General features: G+C 30.5%; 4 protein-coding genes across 6 annotated transcripts in view; 1 reads left to right on the top strand and 3 right to left on the bottom strand.

The window, feature by feature from the left end:
• The window catches only part of LOC130448752 (uncharacterized), a 31,569-nt gene extending 22,823 nt beyond the window's left edge, over window positions 1-8,746 (bottom strand). The window contains exon 1 of the transcript XR_008910373.1: window positions 13-8,746. The gene's annotated coding sequence lies outside the window, so the exon portion shown is untranslated. The remainder of the gene's footprint in view (window positions 1-12) is intronic.
• Window positions 8,747-9,599: 853 nt separating this feature from the next.
• LOC130448613 (uncharacterized) lies at window positions 9,600-12,819 on the bottom strand. Of its 2 annotated transcripts, none has more exons than XM_056786044.1 (6): window positions 12,633-12,819; window positions 12,487-12,573; window positions 12,167-12,373; window positions 11,878-12,021; window positions 10,684-11,137; window positions 9,600-10,440 (listed from the first exon to the last, which is right to left on the bottom strand). In XM_056786044.1, exons 1-6 carry the CDS (start codon window positions 12,663-12,665, stop codon window positions 9,689-9,691), a joined length of 1,677 nt encoding a protein of 558 aa, XP_056642022.1. In that variant the 5' UTR covers window positions 12,666-12,819; the 3' UTR covers window positions 9,600-9,688. The 2 variants fall into 2 exon arrangements, with proteins under 2 accessions (XP_056642022.1, XP_056642023.1); XM_056786045.1 differs by having other exon boundaries at window positions 12,655-12,775.
• Window positions 12,820-13,267: 448 nt separating this feature from the next.
• Window positions 13,268-15,019, top strand: LOC130448621 (dolichyldiphosphatase 1-like). Of its 2 annotated transcripts, XM_056786055.1 has the most exons (6): window positions 13,268-13,384; window positions 13,593-13,778; window positions 13,841-13,941; window positions 13,996-14,174; window positions 14,229-14,541; window positions 14,601-15,019. In XM_056786055.1, the coding sequence occupies exons 2-6, from the start codon at window positions 13,691-13,693 to the stop codon at window positions 14,643-14,645; spliced, it is 726 nt and encodes a 241-aa protein (XP_056642033.1). In that variant the 5' UTR covers window positions 13,268-13,384; window positions 13,593-13,690; the 3' UTR covers window positions 14,646-15,019. The 2 variants fall into 2 exon arrangements, with proteins under 2 accessions (XP_056642033.1, XP_056642032.1); XM_056786054.1 differs by having other exon boundaries at window positions 13,375-13,778.
• Window positions 15,020-15,602: 583 nt separating this feature from the next.
• LOC130448687 (DNA-directed RNA polymerase II subunit RPB3) lies at window positions 15,603-16,801 on the bottom strand. Its single transcript, XM_056786159.1, has 4 exons — window positions 16,538-16,801; window positions 16,315-16,486; window positions 15,870-16,257; window positions 15,603-15,817 (listed from the first exon to the last, which is right to left on the bottom strand). The coding sequence occupies exons 1-4, from the start codon at window positions 16,621-16,623 to the stop codon at window positions 15,633-15,635; spliced, it is 831 nt and encodes a 276-aa protein (XP_056642137.1). The 5' UTR covers window positions 16,624-16,801; the 3' UTR covers window positions 15,603-15,632.
• Window positions 16,802-16,941: the final 140 nt, after the last annotated feature.

Raw genomic sequence — 16,941 nt, 5'->3', positions numbered from 1 at the left:
ATCATTTCTTACCTTGTTTTTAAAAGCTTTAACTCATTACAACCAAAAACTAACCTAATTTCATTTCGACATTACTGTCAAATAATATATGAGAAGTTTTCATTCTTACCATAGAATTTAGCGCTTTTCTTAATCTATGGATAGATCAGGTTAACCCGATCATAATCTGATTGTTCGAAGAATAATTCGGATCACTTTTGTTGTAGATCTGAATAAATCTTACTGATGTGATAGGATCCTTTGTGCTAATCTCTGAAAGCGATCAGCTGATGTCTGTGAATATTCTTTTAAATTAATTGTTGTTTAGATTTGTGGTCTGAATACCGTTCGATGATTTCATAAAAGTTCGCTACGATTCCGGAATCAGTTGATTGGTGATATCTATCTGATCCAGGTTCATAGTTTACAAAAAGTTCTAATAAATTTCGAATCGCGGCAACCAACTACACATATTTGTGTATATTCTTGTCTATAGAAGATATTTTGTTTTTATATTATACAGTTTGTCATTAACTGAATAATTTCGAATTTAACGATATTTTCATGTTCCTGCTAATGTTGTGATGAATAATTGAGGACTGTTTTCAGTGGCCTACGTTCTATAAAAGTTATTTAACGCGTCTCGTACTAGATCTCAGGGGCGTTAAAACATTTATGACTTAATTGGACATATCTTACTTGGAGATATAATAATTGTGAACGATAAGGAATTGTTTTTATTATTCAGTAATCAGTATCAATTTTGTTGTTTGGATTGAAGCTTTTATGGTTATTTATATGTCGAAAAAACAAAAAATTTTATTCATCGCCACAAGACACGTACAAAAACAAAAAGATGGCCGACTGTCATAGACGCCGTGCTTAAGGTTACGGATAAAGGGAATTAGCAACTGAAAAATGTGTAACAATAATTTCTTTTTTTTACTTAATTGAATGTATACGGGGCACAATGTAGACTAAATTATCTAAATTTGAATTTTTTACCTCGAATAAAATTTTTTGTGAAATTATAATGATACTTATTTTTTGAAGTTTGCAAAACTAGACCAAAATATTTATAATAATTTTGCGGTGTATGCTAATAGATTGACGAAAATTTCTTACATCTAAGGGATAGTATAGTTTATAGTTCCCTAGTGCCTCTGTTATAGTTTTAGCGTATTGAGCTTTCAACGAAAATTTTCCCACCTCAATTACGAGTTTGTGAAATTTCAACAAATGGAAACATGAATATTTCAAATTGAAAGAATGTTATAGGAAAAATTCAGGCCTACCAACTGATATTTGTATTGAAAGCGTGTGCTATCGTCACGTTGAACGTAACGTTTGACAAAATCTTTTATACATACCAACAATCCTGAATATCCATACTTTTTTATTGTATCTATCACGAATCATATCAAATATAGATACTTTATTATGAAATTCAGAAAATAAATGATGGATAAAAAACATAATGACGGAGGATATTGAAAATCTTTTTCCATATTGAAAACACTACAGACACTTACAATGTTGCCAAGATAGAAGTTTTTTCTCTATATTTAGAAAAAAGTATTTGTAAGGGTATTCCTTCTGTTATTTTCTGGTAAGAAAATTTCTAATTTTTTAAATAAGAATTTATTCGTTTAATTGAACAAGCTCAAAGCAAATACCAGCTCAAAATAATAGTCTAAAAATAATAATTTCAAATACAAATATTCCATAATTTTTATATTTCCAATAATAAATATTAAAAATCATCATAGATTTATTGAAAATTTTATAAGGTTTTGAGTTTTTAGTAGAAATTAAGTATATTCTAAAATAAGTTTAGGGAAAAAAATTGAAGGTTTGGCATCACTGTGTTTATTGCCTTTACGCGATGTTAATGACCTGTCATGACCTCAAATGAATCGTCTCAAATTTCACGTGAAGATTTTTAGCGCAAATATAAAGAAAATACGAGGATGCATTTTAATTTAATTAAATCATAGACTTAAATTGAAATAATTGCGGTTGTATCCAATCGTTGAAATATAGGAAACTCGTTATTTCTTATTGAATGTATGTCATCCCCACCGCGTTCTACTAATACATATCCATATGATGGTGCAAATACAACCTAAAATTAGGATTTTACATTTAATATTGTATAGCGTAAGTGTACTCAAATTTGACAACATAGCGTATCTAGATATTATTTTGATAATTTCCTGTCTGTCTTAACAATGATAACAATTTTAAATAAAGAAAGAAATGGTAGTCCAGGAGGAAACTGCGCATGAGTATCGAAAACTATTCCACCTCAAATTTTTTACACAAATTGCTCTATTGACGATGTAATTTTTTGTAGCCGTTAATATTTTTAGAGATATGATTTTTGAAGGTTAGAAAAGTCTCAAATTTGGGTACTTTTCATCTATTCTTTTCAAAGTATACGTCGTTTATCTTTGAGTATCGCCGTCTCTCTCTGTCTAATGCGTTGCATCAGTCTCTCTGCGTCATGAATCATTATTTATCAATTATCTTAAAAACTATTAACTTTATCAAAATTTCTTTTCTATAACGCAGCCGCGAAAGTAGCGTTGCCAAATATTAACGATGTTTTCAACGACGTATAATCATATGCTGATGACTCATTTAATTATTTCAATACCATCGAATTACATACGAACAGGCAATGAAATGAAATGGTGGTTTACAGGATTGGGTTCAAGAAAACAAAATTCTCGTAAAATTTTTTATTTATTTTATTTTTAATTGTTATGATTCTAATTGGTGTTGTGTTGTGTGTGGTTCGTCAAAATAATCGAAATACCTGATAGCTGAATTGCTATTTTAGCAAAAAATGAATGAATGTGTCAGAGAAAAAAATGACGATATATCATTGTTATAGACATATTATTGGCTTGACATTATTTAATTTTATATACCAATTATCCTACTAGTCGCCACGTTTTATAGAAATATTGATAAAATTCAATTGATTTCATCAATTTAGACCGTTCAAATTGATATTTAATGTATATATGCAAAGTTTGTAAATTATTAACAATATCTTAATATCATAAACGGAAATATAAAACTAGCACCTTGTTGATTTAAATGTTAAGGCCTGTTTACACGGTTTCTACTGTATTAGATGATAATATTGGATATAAATAGACAGATACTGCAAGAAGTAATTGCTTACGACGTGATAGGAAAACCAAAAATCTTGACCTACTCGCATTTTCTCACATGATTCAGTAACATAAAGCGTGGTCAACTGGTATAACGGTTTCGCATCGTGTAACCAAGCCCTTAGCGATCGGAGTTATCTCAATAATTATACGATAACTCCAAATATACTAACATGTTAATTATAGTGTGAAATGGGACAAAAAATGTTTATTTTTATAATTACGATGATTATTTTAATAACTACTATTTAACTTTTGTTTATTATGAGATAAATATCCCTTTTTTTTTAATTATTACGTTTGCCGTATTTTGTATTTTTCTTAATTATTTTTCACAGAACTTTTTTGTCCCACTATTTTTGTAGTTAAGTAATTATCTAACGAGTGATCCAATAAATTATTATTTCTACGATTCCCATCCGACAAATTATAATTTTATTCTTATCAAGTTATATTCCTTAAGCCGACCCTGATCGTCTGATTCGTACCGCGTCAGCCATTACAATCAATATTTGACGCATGTGATCGATATTGACCAATTAGAATCGTGTTGCTATGGTTACTTGATCGAACCCCCGTCAAAAACTTCATTATCTCATAAGTAGACGAAAGATGATCTGTTAGTAGTGTGTGTTAAAAATTACGTAAATTTTCGGATAAATAATCGAATATAAATGTGTTAAATGATTTGTAGTGTTATAAAAATTCGAAATGCATCGTTGAAAATTGTTTATAACTAAGTGAATAGTGAAAATGAACTAGAACTAACTTCCCGCCAGTCTTCTGTGTGGTTTTGTGAGTTTTAAGTTAATTGCATTGGTACGTGTTATAAAATTTCAATATTTTATTCCATAATTAGTTTAACTTCAATTATATGACTCGATAAATTAATCTGCTGAGTTAAAAAATTCAATAAAATAAAAATATTCAAGTTATAACCTCTCAACTTGTGTACTATATATTTTGAGCGAGCCAACTAGGCATAGCAAGTTTAGGAATCAGGTTCAAGATCAGTACTTTTCTTCTATGTTCTTATATCACGCAAAAACTGTTTTACAAAATCTTGTTTCAAAGAAACTGCTTCACATCTCAATTGATGGACATCATGCTTAGTTAATCCGTCTTCTAAACGCTGAAGATTATCAATTAGCATTCCAACTATTCCAGATGTAATGGAGTAGATGATTTTTGGTTAGTTTTTTTTTTGGTTGAGCTTTAAATTTGGAAAAAAACAGAAATATCTTTGGAATTACCTGAACTACCTGATCCAGGATCGTAGTTTCCAAAAAGCCTCGTCATTTAAATATATATCGGCCTATTTTTCACACCATATTGTTAATAAAATCATCGTTAGGTTCGATTAAATATTTATATGTATTTAGTTTATGGGATCACTCGATTTTTTTCTTAGAAATAAGTTATCGAATGACAAATCTTGAAAAATTGTACCTATTTGACCAATGTTGTTCTAGCAGGATACGCTAGATAATTTTTCAAATTGATTATATTGTAGTAAAGCGTAATAAGAAAAAAAATCATCGAGTAGAATAAATGATAGTGTAAAACAAATTTATATAGCACTTTGTATATGTATTTCAAACCATTGTAGTTTATTTTCAACCGGAAATGTGTGCCATATATTTTGGTAAGAAGGAAACAGTTAAAAGGCAAAAAAAATACTGATTTTGATCGTTCTTATGAAAAAACAAAATTTTCGGTTACATTTTTCAACATTAAGAAATTATCGTTAACTTAAAACGAAATGTGCAACAGGAATTTGTCGTGGCGAGTTAATAAAAACTGACTGTTTCACCAGCAGAAACGTAATTTTCAATAATTTGTTATTTTGGTCCAATCAACCAGACTAAATCAAGGAAAAATGACACCAAATCTAGAGAATTACACTTTTAAATATATTTTGTCTCAAAATTCGCGTTGGGCATTCAAAATATTTCCGGAAAAGTTTTAAAAAACTGCTTTTTTGCTTTTTTCTTGCGTTTATGTTGAAAACCACCCGGAATTTCGAATAAAAGACCCCAAAGAAGTTGGCACCGCCCTTTGAAGTTACAGAAATTTCGAAAACTGTTCTGGTTGGTTCTAATTTGTTTCATGGACAGATAATGGAACTGCCTCCTCAATTTTTATAAATCCCTATTAAATAGTTTAATTATTATTAGTTGTTCCAGCTAGATTTTAGCGGTTGTTCCAAGTCGTTTTAGGTGTGTTCTACTTTGTTCCAGAACGGCGTAGGGTAGAGAATGAAATTTTTAGAGAAAATTAGAAAAAAATCCGATTTTTGAACTGGAACTGCACTTTTTTTTAATAAAATCATTATAAAATCTTTTGATGTCGGTTTTTTTCGTAAAAGTTGCTTCGGCCTACTCGTATAATAGACTGTTTTCAATAGTGCCAATTATAACCGAAAAACGTTTGTTTATTATTAGAATTTCAACTTTTAAAACCCCCGTATCTCAAAAACGGTGGCACAATTTTTGTCTTATCTAATTTTCCGATAAAATTTACCGGTTTTTCCAAAAAAAAACGCGAAAAATTCATTTTTGAGACTATAAAATATAATAATAAAAATTTCTCCATATACGGAATCGTTAATAGTTTTCATTCATACCAATTTTTAGCTCCATGCGTATTTTCATACTCTCATTTGTCTAATTTAACTGGACTATTAATATATAAAAATAGAAAATTCGATTAGGAATCATTAAAAAATGAATAATAAAGTGAATTTTATAGTAATTAATGTTAAATAAACTAAACAAATATTAGTAAGTACGTCTCTGTACATTTTGTTTCAACAGTCTACGGGAATGATGACGTCACACACCGCCATTGCTAGCGCAGGTCAATGATCCAATTTCCAAACAAAGTATGTCGTTAATCTGATTTTTTCTGATTTTCGTAGGTAAATTTCGTAAAAAATACCTTCTGGTACAAAACACAATCAATGAAACACTTTTTAAATAACTTTAAATAACACACACAAACTTTATTTGGAATGTGAACAATATGCCGGCCGTGACGTCACGCTCCGGTCGACCTATGCTCAAATAATAAAATCTCGTGCGGTGTTGTCTATTTTCGTCGATTTGTTGGATTTGTAATAGATGTGTATTCAATAATATTATTCGAAGTATTAGTTCTAATTATGATTAAGTATTTCGTCGGAAAATATATTTAACGATCAAGTCAGTATTTGAGAGGATTTGAATTGTAGATTTCGTGGAATTTTCCATGAAAACAACTGCGCCGAATTAATGGCAACACTGATGCATTTATTGAAATGTAACCTAAAAACTTTGACGTCTAGTTCAATAGCAGAGATAAAGTTGTTTATAAATTCAATATTGAAATAGATTTATTTTTTTTTATATATGTATCCAATATATGACCGAGAGCTATTCTCATTAGGACAAGTAATACATTTATACAGGGTGTCTTTAAATATCTACATTGAATAGAAGAATCGTTAAAAAATATTTCAAAACCTTCATTTTGTTTTTTTGAAATTGTTAGTTTATGAGATACAGGGTGTTTAAAATATTTCATTAAGAATTTAGTCCGGTCGAAATAGATATTTCGCATGAAAAAATTTTTCACAAAACTGAATTTTAATCACGAGTCCGTCCTGCAAGAGTCTCGATTTGGATACACAAATAAGTTTTTATGTGTGCTAAAAATATTACTCAAGGTCATTAATCGAAATTTTAACAAAAACATTTTTTAAAATCGCCATATCTTCGAAATGATGATTTTTAGCAAAAAAAGTACGGGGGATGTTTTTGTAGATAATTTTATGATCTACAATTTATATCTAATGTATTGTTTTGATAAAATTTACCGTTCGGAAGAAAAATCCAAAAAACCGAAAATTTTGACATTTGACTTCAATGACACCCATGAAATGGTTGAGAACTTCTAGGATCTTCTTTATAATGACAAACCCAAGGTATCGACGATTATTTTTTTATCTGCAATGTCTAATTTGACCGGACTAATTCTAGAATTTTCAAATATTTTTTTACGTTTTATTATTACGACACGCTGTATAGAATCGTTATTTCGATTGAAATTTATAGCCAATAAAATCGATGCAACTTCCACTTCTGGCTCCAAACGAAAAATATATAATAACATATCATATTTATAATTCAAGCTTTTTATTGTATAATATAGTTGGAAAATGCTTTCATATACGAGTTGAGGTATCTAAAGATGATTTCTGTACCGTCAAGTTTGAATATATTGCGTTAAAACGATCGAGGAAAATTATTGAGGTGGAATTTCTGAAAAAGTTAGTGATACTCGTTTCAAACACGCTGTATACTACCACTACGCCGATAATTACACCGACTGACCGACAACTGACCCAGGAAATTACAAGTAACATATCCGAATAGGTTAAATTAATCCTTCTCGATATACCTGATTTTGGAAAAAACCAAAAACCTTCTACCCGTTCTACTTGATAGATTCCGCATAAAATATTAAATTTACCGCTTGGCTTAAGCCGCCTCTGGATTCCCGTGGACTAAAACACGATGCATATGAGAACGAAATTTTTATTTCGCTCCCTGTATATATATATTTTTTTAGGAAAGAATCATCTTTAGATCGACAACTTTTGGCTTGTAAATATCTTCCGTGGTTTTATCGTAAAACCAATTAGATAAAGTGTAATGATACATTCCTAATATTTGTATGTTTTGAGAGCCTAAAAGTAACAGCGAAATAAATTATGTCCAACATTAGGCTTCGGTTCAATTTAATACGAAATTTTTATTTTCTAAAACAATTTATGAACAAAAAAAATTATTATATTATATAGATAATGCTCTTAAATTTAAGATTAGAATAGGTAGCCGAATAATTTTATAGATTTTAAATAATATTAGATCGAAACCAATGTAGTACAATAATTCTATTCATTTCATCAGTATTATCTTGAACTTTCGAGGTGAATCATTGATTTATAAGATTTAAAACGAACAACCCCCGTATATGTAATAACAAAATATCCACGGTTAGTTATACAAAAACAATAATAGACAACGAAATAATATAAATTATAACAAAAACAAAATTTCGTCGATATAATTTAGGGCCACGCCGGTCCTGTTCAATTGCACTCCCAGTTGTCGTGGCGGTCGATTGTGACGTCAACAGCATTCGTAAATCCTCGTTTCACGGTTATTATTTATTAAGTTATGTAAAAATATTCAATCGTAATTTGAGAAAAAAAAACACATAATACTTTAATAAAAATTTTTAAATATTTCAGCGCCTTTACCCAAAAAATCAATAATGTCATTGTTGTACAAACTATAATGGCGTCTGTTTGTAAGGTACATTTGAATTTATTTGATTCTCATTATTTTCATTAAATAAATATTGAAATTAATTGTTAATGATTCATCTTGAAGGTTTTTTTGCTACCTTAGATGGCCTATTTTAAAACACTAAATTCCGTTACAAATATTATTTACTGTTAGTTATTAGACCAATGCTGTATTGTTATCATTTGATATAATTGTTTAAATTGAAATAAACGAATGCTTGAAAGTGAAAATAAATTGTTTTATTTGATTATTCACACTCAAAAATACAGGCCACGTAATAATCGTTATTTTAACAAAGACAATCTGTATATGATATATATCTGTCATATATACCACCATGAATTTATCATTTAATCATTCAGATTAGCAAGTTGAAACCTAATATGAATTAAGTGTTCTGTGGGTTGATTTCGATCAGCTGACTGATTGTTTCATTTGTCTATGGTTTCGACGTTCGGAAACTATTATCTAAGTCTCGTTCTGTGTTAAGATCCGTGATCTACCCGAACTCGTGTTATAGTTTCCGAACAGCCTTATATAATGTGATAACAAACTTTCTATTGATGAAAATCGCCTGTCACCTGGATTAGATGATAAGAAAGGTAACTATAAAATTATTTAAAAAGTTTTCTGTATTATTTGACGTTACTGCTCTCTATTGAACGATATGTAAATTTAAATAATGTCAGATCTTACCGGATTAAATGATAAGGAAGGTAACTATAAAATTATTAAAAGGGTAGGTGTAGGTGATAAATAGATGGCTCTACATGTTAAAGTAATCGAAAATTTTAGTTTATTAATTTTTCGTATTTAAAATCGTAATAAGCTTGTTAAAATCATTAATACAATGATATATCATTATAAATTATGTACAGAAATGATAATTACGTATTCTTTTACTATTTGTTTACCCTGCCATCTATCGCACAAGACGTGAATTAAAAATGTAAATGGCAATATAGTTACCTGTTAAGTAGGTTAAATAATTTGTAGGTAACTTTAAATTCTACATTTTGTCATTTTATAGTCATGTGATCATTTTATATACGGGGTAATTTCAAAAAAAAAACAACAAAAATTATTCAATCAGTCTAATTTTAATTTCCAAATGATTATTCTTAAATTAATGTACAATTTTATAAAAACGTATATAAGAAAAAAAAATTATTACGTGGTGTGAAACTGGAACAAATCCAAACCGGGTAATTCTAAATTCAACGATGGCGTCGTTAATTCCATATCAGGTTCGGTAATTTTTTTGAATCTCTCGTTAACGAATTGATCGACATTCATGACTTCATCGGAATTAGTCAAATTATCCAGAAGAGTCCCGCCGGGATCGACAGTAGTTAGCATTAAATCATCAACGGTACTCCGAATATTCGACAAATGCAACAGAGAATGATCGGACAATAATTCGGAATCGATTTGAGTTATTTCGTCTTTATCTTCTAAATTAGTATTAATTTTATGTTCCATTTCCGGTATACAAAAAGTCTGTGGTTTCCTCAAATCGTCCTCGGCCGTAAAGTAAACGTCTTCCAAACTTTTCGATATATTATCCACGCCATCTTTTGTCGCTTTATCCCCCGTAGGCGCCGGATCTGATTCCATGGGAATTATTTTCTCTTTCATATCTTCCAAGTCTAAATTAATACGAGGCGCGGGGGATTTTCTTAAATCCTCCTGGGAATTGAAGTACACATTATTTTTCGTTTCACTGTGTATGTTGATTTCCTTTTTCACAGCACTAGTTTGTGTCTCCACTACTGAACTTTCGATTTTATCTTTACCTGTATTCGATAAATGTACTGGTTTGAAAAAGTCCGTAGTAGTGATTAGCTTTAAAACAGTCACGTCTTTATATAATTCACTGTCATTGAAAGTGTAGAATCCAGGAGTTAAGCCAATAGCGTTTCCTGAAAGAAGATTTATTAGCATCTGTTAACTAGTTTCCAAACGTGGAAAATAAGGGGAACACAATAAGTTTCGAATTTTACCAAAAAATCAAATATAACTGTAGAAATTCAAGTACATCCGTGTTGTAGAGCTTCTTGGGGTTGCAGCTGGACCATTTTGGGAATCCACTGATCTAGATTGAGGTTACTAAACCTAACCTAGTTAATATTCGCTTGAATAGATTGTTATAAGTAAGAACTCACCTAAAACTTTGTCTACTTCGACGAAATTTTTGTTCTCTTCCACTTTTTTAAAAAGAGCACTGGTTAATAATAAAACGTTATGCAGCAAATTGGTTAACTCTTCACAAAATTTGATACCCCGCTGTGCTGTCGAACATTTTTGAGTAATATCCACTAAGTAATTCCACACCTCGAAATTAACGCTACTGTTTTCTTTTTGCGGCAACGGTCCGTGATCGGGATATTTTTTTATGTGTTGTATCATTTTCGTTTTGCCCATATAAGCTTTCAAACACTTCGGGCAACGGTATTGAGCCGCTATTCTCCTGGGACGTTGATGGACGTCCAATTGTTGCATGTTGGTACATTTCGTCACTGGTTCTTCTTTAAACTGTGTAAAATCCGACGTTTCGATTTCGACGTCGCCTTCAAGATTGCTCTTTTTGGATTCTTTGATTTCTACTTTTTTAAAGTCCTGAGAAAAAATTGATCTTTAAGCATTGATTAGCTGAAAAAATCTTGCACGGTGTTTAATGGGTCATAATGGAACAGAATTATCCAATATGTCATTTAAATCAAAAATTCTATTATTTACAATTAAAATATCAAATAATATAGTAACCTTAGACTATAAAAGGTCAGTGTTGCTTCATAGAATAAACATGTGGTTATTATAATAACAAAATTAATCAATTGGAGGCTAATGAAAAGTAATTTATGCCATCAAAAGCTATAGATAGTCACAAATAACAACAGCTGGAGGCTGTTGAAAGTGATTTATGTCGTCTGAAGCTTCATGTACCTACTAATAACAACAAAATGGTGCTAAATAGAGTTGACACAGTTCAGCTAACCTAATAAATCAACTGGAGGCAATTAAAAAATGTTTTATGCTACCAAAAGCTGCAAACCCCTTCTGTAGAGATGAAGTTTAAGAGAAAAATGCTCAGCTAAAAGAAATAATTAGCTGGAAGTGTTTGCAAGGTGATTTATATCACCAAAAGCTGCAGGTGCCTTCTACTTCATATGGAATAGAAGGACATTGATAGTCTTCCTGGTAAAGGAATATTTATGAATGGGCTGGTAAATGGAAAGGATTTGGCTAGTAGCAGAATGTGAAAGACTCCTTGATATAATTGTCAATATCGAGGAGGATAAGTTAAAAGTTATCAGTAATTTGTGTATTTATTTATTTATACAAAAAAGTATAATCACCTTTTCTATGTGTTTTGGAAATCTCACAACTCTACCAGATCTAGTCCTGGTAGCAGGTTTCAGAACTTTTGCCGGTTCTTTTTTCTGTTCTTGCGGTTCTTCAATTTTCTTCTTCTTTCTACCTTTTTTCAATTTTTCTATCGGCTTAAAAAAATTTTATCATTAAACATATAAATCACCATAACTGCTGTAATAATTGCAACTCACACAATTTATTGATATATAATAACGTTTTCTAGTTTCATACAGTTTCTCTCATACTTATTCAGCAATTTTTAAGTTTATTTACCTGTGGGTTCAATTGCTTTGGATTAACAACTTGATATACGTAGTTACGGTGAGATTCTGCACTATTTTGTATTTGAAATTTCACAATATTTTGACCATTCACTTTTAAAGGAGTCAGAAGTGGCATTGGTATTTGTAAATCAGTGCTAACATTTGGTAGGTAAGTAATGCAAGTTGTTTTATCAGTTAAATGCATATTATGTAACTCCTACAATACAAAATATTAAATTCGCAAATGAAATCTAATACGTGATTTGATAATTACTACTATCTAAAACATTATTTAGTAAACAAGTCTATAATTAGTTTAACTGTTGTTACCTCTTTTATTTGTGGTAAATATGTTATTTGGGTAGTTTCATCTTCTAAGCGATCATTTAAAGTTGTTATATGCACATTTTTAACGTCCTAAAATATATTTAAAAATAGATATGTATATATTATCAGTTTCGATATAAATTTTTAACCTCTTGTATTTGTAATACGTACGGCACAGCCATAATTTTTAGATTTAAATGTTACGATAATCTATAAAATCATAATTGTGTTTTCAATTTTCCATATCTCGAATAAAAGATAAAATTTAAGCAAACTAAATTTGAAGAAATGGGAATTCCAACCTATAAAACACACCAAAATATTGACAAATATGACAAGTGAATATTGGTGCGTTCAATTTGAATGATCGATATAGGGTACATTCCACTAAGCACTCACGATAATAACGTTCACGACCACGATCTTTCTCGTTTCCCTTAATCCAGTCCAGTGTTATAATTTACTTAATTTTCTAGTGAACTGCTTAGCCGATTTACATTGAAGTAAAATTAAAATATCTTCTGAGGCGATAGTAAAATATTTGGTGGTGCGTGACAAGAGTTCTTGAAAAGTACTTACCTTTCTTGGAACGATTTTTGGAAGCATTTATAGATATTTTCTGCGCAATCTCCGGCTTTGTATGGTGCTTGTAACAGTATTTGCAAACAACTTAGTATCGAAAAGACCGTCCTGGAGACGGTTTACGAACGATACCCTTCCAACGTCGGTTGGAACACAAAACAGAATCGTTTGTATAACAATAACGCAGAATCGACCAAGGGCGGTTTTTTGATGGGCTGGAACGAACCTCATACTTTTTCCGTTGCGATCATAAATCTAGTTCGATAGATATAAATGTATACAGTTTAAATGGCTTAGCTCAGAAGTTTCGCATTTTAAGGTTATGTTTTTGATATAAGTTCGAGTTCTAATTGTCTTCTTTGCTCCAATTTACTTTTAAAATACAAATTAAGCAAAGCAATTAATACATGTAATAACGACACCAAAATTGTGTACTCTTGTTAAAATTCTAACCTGTAGACTGACGAATTTCTACACGTTCAGTTTTGTGGTTTAATTTCTAGTTGATGACGTTCGATGTTTTGTAGGTTATGTATAGGCATATGTTGTATTGAATGTAAACGAAATTATACACTGTAAATAATAATAAAATAACTTCTAAATGTGTAATAAATAATCATGCGAAATGGCTAGCGATGATGGAAACACTGCTATAAATAATGACCAAGTCGAGTGGGTGCCTCTTACTTTAACTTTAGTAGAATATCCAAAAGGTAAATGAAAATTTGAAATGTTTAAGTTTATTCTAAAATTATGAGTATTATTTAATTTCCAGGAGATATTATTGGGAAATTTTTAGCTCTAATAAGTTTAGCTCCTTTTGGAATTGGTTCAGGATTCATAGCATTGATCCTATTTAGAAGGGATTTGCACACAGTATGTATTAACATTTAAATTACGCGTTTGTGTACGATTTATTATTGTTTTTAGATAACTTTTTTTTTGGGGACGTTATTATCCGAACTTTTAAATTACATTTTGAAGCATATAATATGCGAAGCTAGGCCAATCCGAAGGGATATAATTTATGTAGAATACGGTATGCCTTCATCTCATGCACAATACGTATGGTTTTTTGCAACATATGTTATATATTTCGTTTATATAAGGTAAATTATTATTTTATTCATTTTGTAAGTATTATCAATTTTATTATATTTTAGATTGCAACATATGAATAATAATACCATAATACAGAGTCTATCCAAATTTTTAATACTCTTTTCAACTTTGTCAATGGCTATTTTAGTGAGTATAAGTCGAATATATTTGGAATATCACACGGTGTCACAGGTACTTTACGGAGCTTTATTGGGCTTTTTATTCGCAACTTTTTGGTTTGCTTTCACTTATTTGGTATTAGCTCCACTCTTCCCCCAAATAGTGTCTTGGAGTATATCAGAATTGTTATTATTAAGGGATACAACACTTATTCCGAACGTTTTATGGTTTGAATACACCAACACGAGAAAAGAGGTATTCTTATAGCTATATAACTACATTTCATTTGTTATATATTCCGAGTTTTATTTCAGGTACACGCCAGAAGTCGAAAATTAGTTAGTATGAAGTCCCAATGACATATAATTTGGGACAATAGTCTCGGTTTATTTTATTACTGTCCCGTAACGTTTTTGAAATTATTCGGATGGTTTAAGAAGTGGAAATGAGCAGCTTATTCGATGACTGCTATTTAGACAAAAAATATAAGCTATTTGTGTTAGGGTTTAATAAGTCGTAGACGTTGGTTTTTGAGCTTCGTTAAAGTAGTTTTCAAGAGACTGATGTACAAAAAAATTAGGTTTATATGTAAACGGCTTTAGCCGAAAAGTTTGTACTGTCGTTAAAGTGTATTTATGCGTGGTGTTATTGTATGAAAATGAATACTTTGCAGATAAATCGAACCCTGTCGATATTTTCCTTCATCTTGTAATAAACGTGCAGTTAAAATGTATTTTATTCAATATTATCACCCTAACCTTTCTTCCGACATTCATAACACCGGCCATAATGTAATGTGACAGGTATACAGCTGCACGCCATCTAACGAAGCCGGCCATAATGTAGTGGAAATTCTAATATGACGCCATCCAGTAACCGATTGTTGAAATATTATTCCAGATATTTTTGTAGTCTATTACTAGACATTTCAAAAAGTATCTACGGTGCTCTAGAATTATTAGAAGAGCATATATAAGTCAGAGTGAGTAAGAAGTGATATCTTAGTGCAGTGTTGTAATTAGTGTAAAATAACTTATAATTTGAGTCAAAAATCACACACACTCTATTATAGTATATTGTTATTCAGATAAAATTGATCTAAATAACCAGACAGTCCAGATATACGCAAAAAAAACCATTTACACGCATCTAACCACTGTGTTACGTGTTGCGCTGGACTAAATGAATGGAATTTCTCTAGTTAGAGCGCATAGAACACTTGTATTTTCAAATGAATAACCTCAAAAAGGTGCATTTGAAAATAGGTGGATTTTGAAGGATAAGTTGGTAAAGTGAGGTAGAAATAAATAAAACAATTTTTTTATGTATGATTCTATTAAAACGAATTAAATTGGAATTGCTAAAGCATCATTGGTCAATTCATGACTTAATTGAGTTTGCAGATTGGAAAGTTTCTCTTTGAGCATAGCAACTCCCATAATAACATTATTTTCAGGCCTCAATAAACCTGCTGCTTCGACATTGAAAAAAAATTTATTTGGTTTCAATTCCCAGTTAAAAGGAGCTTCATCTAAAAATAAATAAAAGATAAATAGACGTGAAAATAATCATTTAAAACTTACATTGATCTTCTTCCAATTCACTATATTCGCTTTTGGGCCATTCGTCAGGTTTTGGAAATAAAGTATGTCTCATTGAGTTATCGGGGTCATATTCAAAAGCTACACCACAAGTTGGGTTCCATTTAGCATGTTCTTTACCGAAGCCCTTCTTAGCGTAAGCTCTAACTTTCAGTTCTTGCCCTTTTCTTAACTTAATAATTAAAATTTCATCAGTTTCTCCATATTCTGAAGATTCGTCATCTCTATGTTTTGAAGTTGCCGGTATTACACGCGGATCACTCGATTTAAAATCAGCTGTAGTTACGTGTCTGGTTTGATCATCAGTACATTTAACATCAAGGGTAAATTCGACACTGCATTCTTGACAGAAGTCGAGACATACACAATCCTTGAGAATATAATTTACTTCAACTATTAGAGAAATATAATTATTAATGAAACTTACCCTCGGGTACTGCAATCTTTGTACAACTTCATCGGAAACCAAAGGAATTAGACCGATTCTATGTGCTAAAAATTCGTCACTTAATACTGTTGAATTAGCTTCCAATTTTACCCAATCTATGGCTAATGTAGGTGTTTCAGCGATAAGGACGCGGCGAATGCTATTCGCAACACTAAAAAAATAAATTGGATAAACAATAAAAAATGCAATAATTGAATAATACCTTAAATCTGTGTCTTCAATATAAAACTTGCAATTATCGTCGGTTAAATCTGTTATGTGAACAGAAGGTTGGTTAGCGTACGGCATTTTAAAAATGCTTTTGATACAAGTTTATCCTTAAAACAATCTTAATCATAAATATTTTATAAATGAAAATTACAATCAATACGGATATATGTCATTTGTCTAAAATAACCCAAGTTTCGAATTATATTTCACTTTAACTGGTTAGTGATTATAACGTCATGAATAAACACCACACTGTAGTTCAATTACGAAATATACTCACTTATATGTTCACTTATTAGTTTTTTCATATATCAGAAATTGAAGTGTTATTATTTCAAATTATTCTCACTATAAATAAAAATTATCAAATTCATAACGTCATCACCTTTGGTTAAT

This window comes from Diorhabda sublineata, chromosome 9 (assembly GCF_026230105.1).
Source record: "Diorhabda sublineata isolate icDioSubl1.1 chromosome 9, icDioSubl1.1, whole genome shotgun sequence".
Taxonomy (NCBI): Eukaryota; Metazoa; Arthropoda; class Insecta; order Coleoptera; family Chrysomelidae; genus Diorhabda; species Diorhabda sublineata.
This window is presented reverse-complemented; position numbering and strand designations above follow the sequence as displayed.

Excerpts from the sequence above, each read along its gene's own strand:
- LOC130448613 (XM_056786044.1), bottom strand. The coding sequence starts at position 12,665 with ATGGCTGTGCCGTACGTATTACAAATACAAGAG. Across the intron at positions 12,374-12,486 it reads ATTTACCACAAATAAAAGAG|GAGTTACATAATATGCATTT; the intron begins GTAACAACAGTT and ends TTTGTATTGTAG. Across the intron at positions 11,138-11,877 it reads TTCCAAAACACATAGAAAAG|GACTTTAAAAAAGTAGAAAT; the intron begins GTGATTATACTT and ends ATTTTTTCTCAG.
- LOC130448621 (XM_056786055.1), top strand. The coding sequence starts at position 13,691 with ATGGCTAGCGATGATGGAAACACTGCTATAAATAATGACCAAGTCGAG. Across the intron at positions 13,942-13,995 it reads TTAGAAGGGATTTGCACACA|ATAACTTTTTTTTTGGGGAC; the intron begins GTATGTATTAAC and ends TATTGTTTTTAG. Across the intron at positions 14,175-14,228 it reads ATATATTTCGTTTATATAAG|ATTGCAACATATGAATAATA; the intron begins GTAAATTATTAT and ends ATTATATTTTAG.
- LOC130448687 (XM_056786159.1), bottom strand. The coding sequence starts at position 16,623 with ATGCCGTACGCTAACCAACCTTCTGTTCACATAACAGATTTAACCGAC. Across the intron at positions 16,487-16,537 it reads ATTGAAGACACAGATTTAAG|TGTTGCGAATAGCATTCGCC; the intron begins GTATTATTCAAT and ends TTATTTTTTTAG. Across the intron at positions 15,818-15,869 it reads TGAATTGGAAGAAGATCAAT|ATGAAGCTCCTTTTAACTGG; the intron begins GTAAGTTTTAAA and ends ATTTATTTTTAG.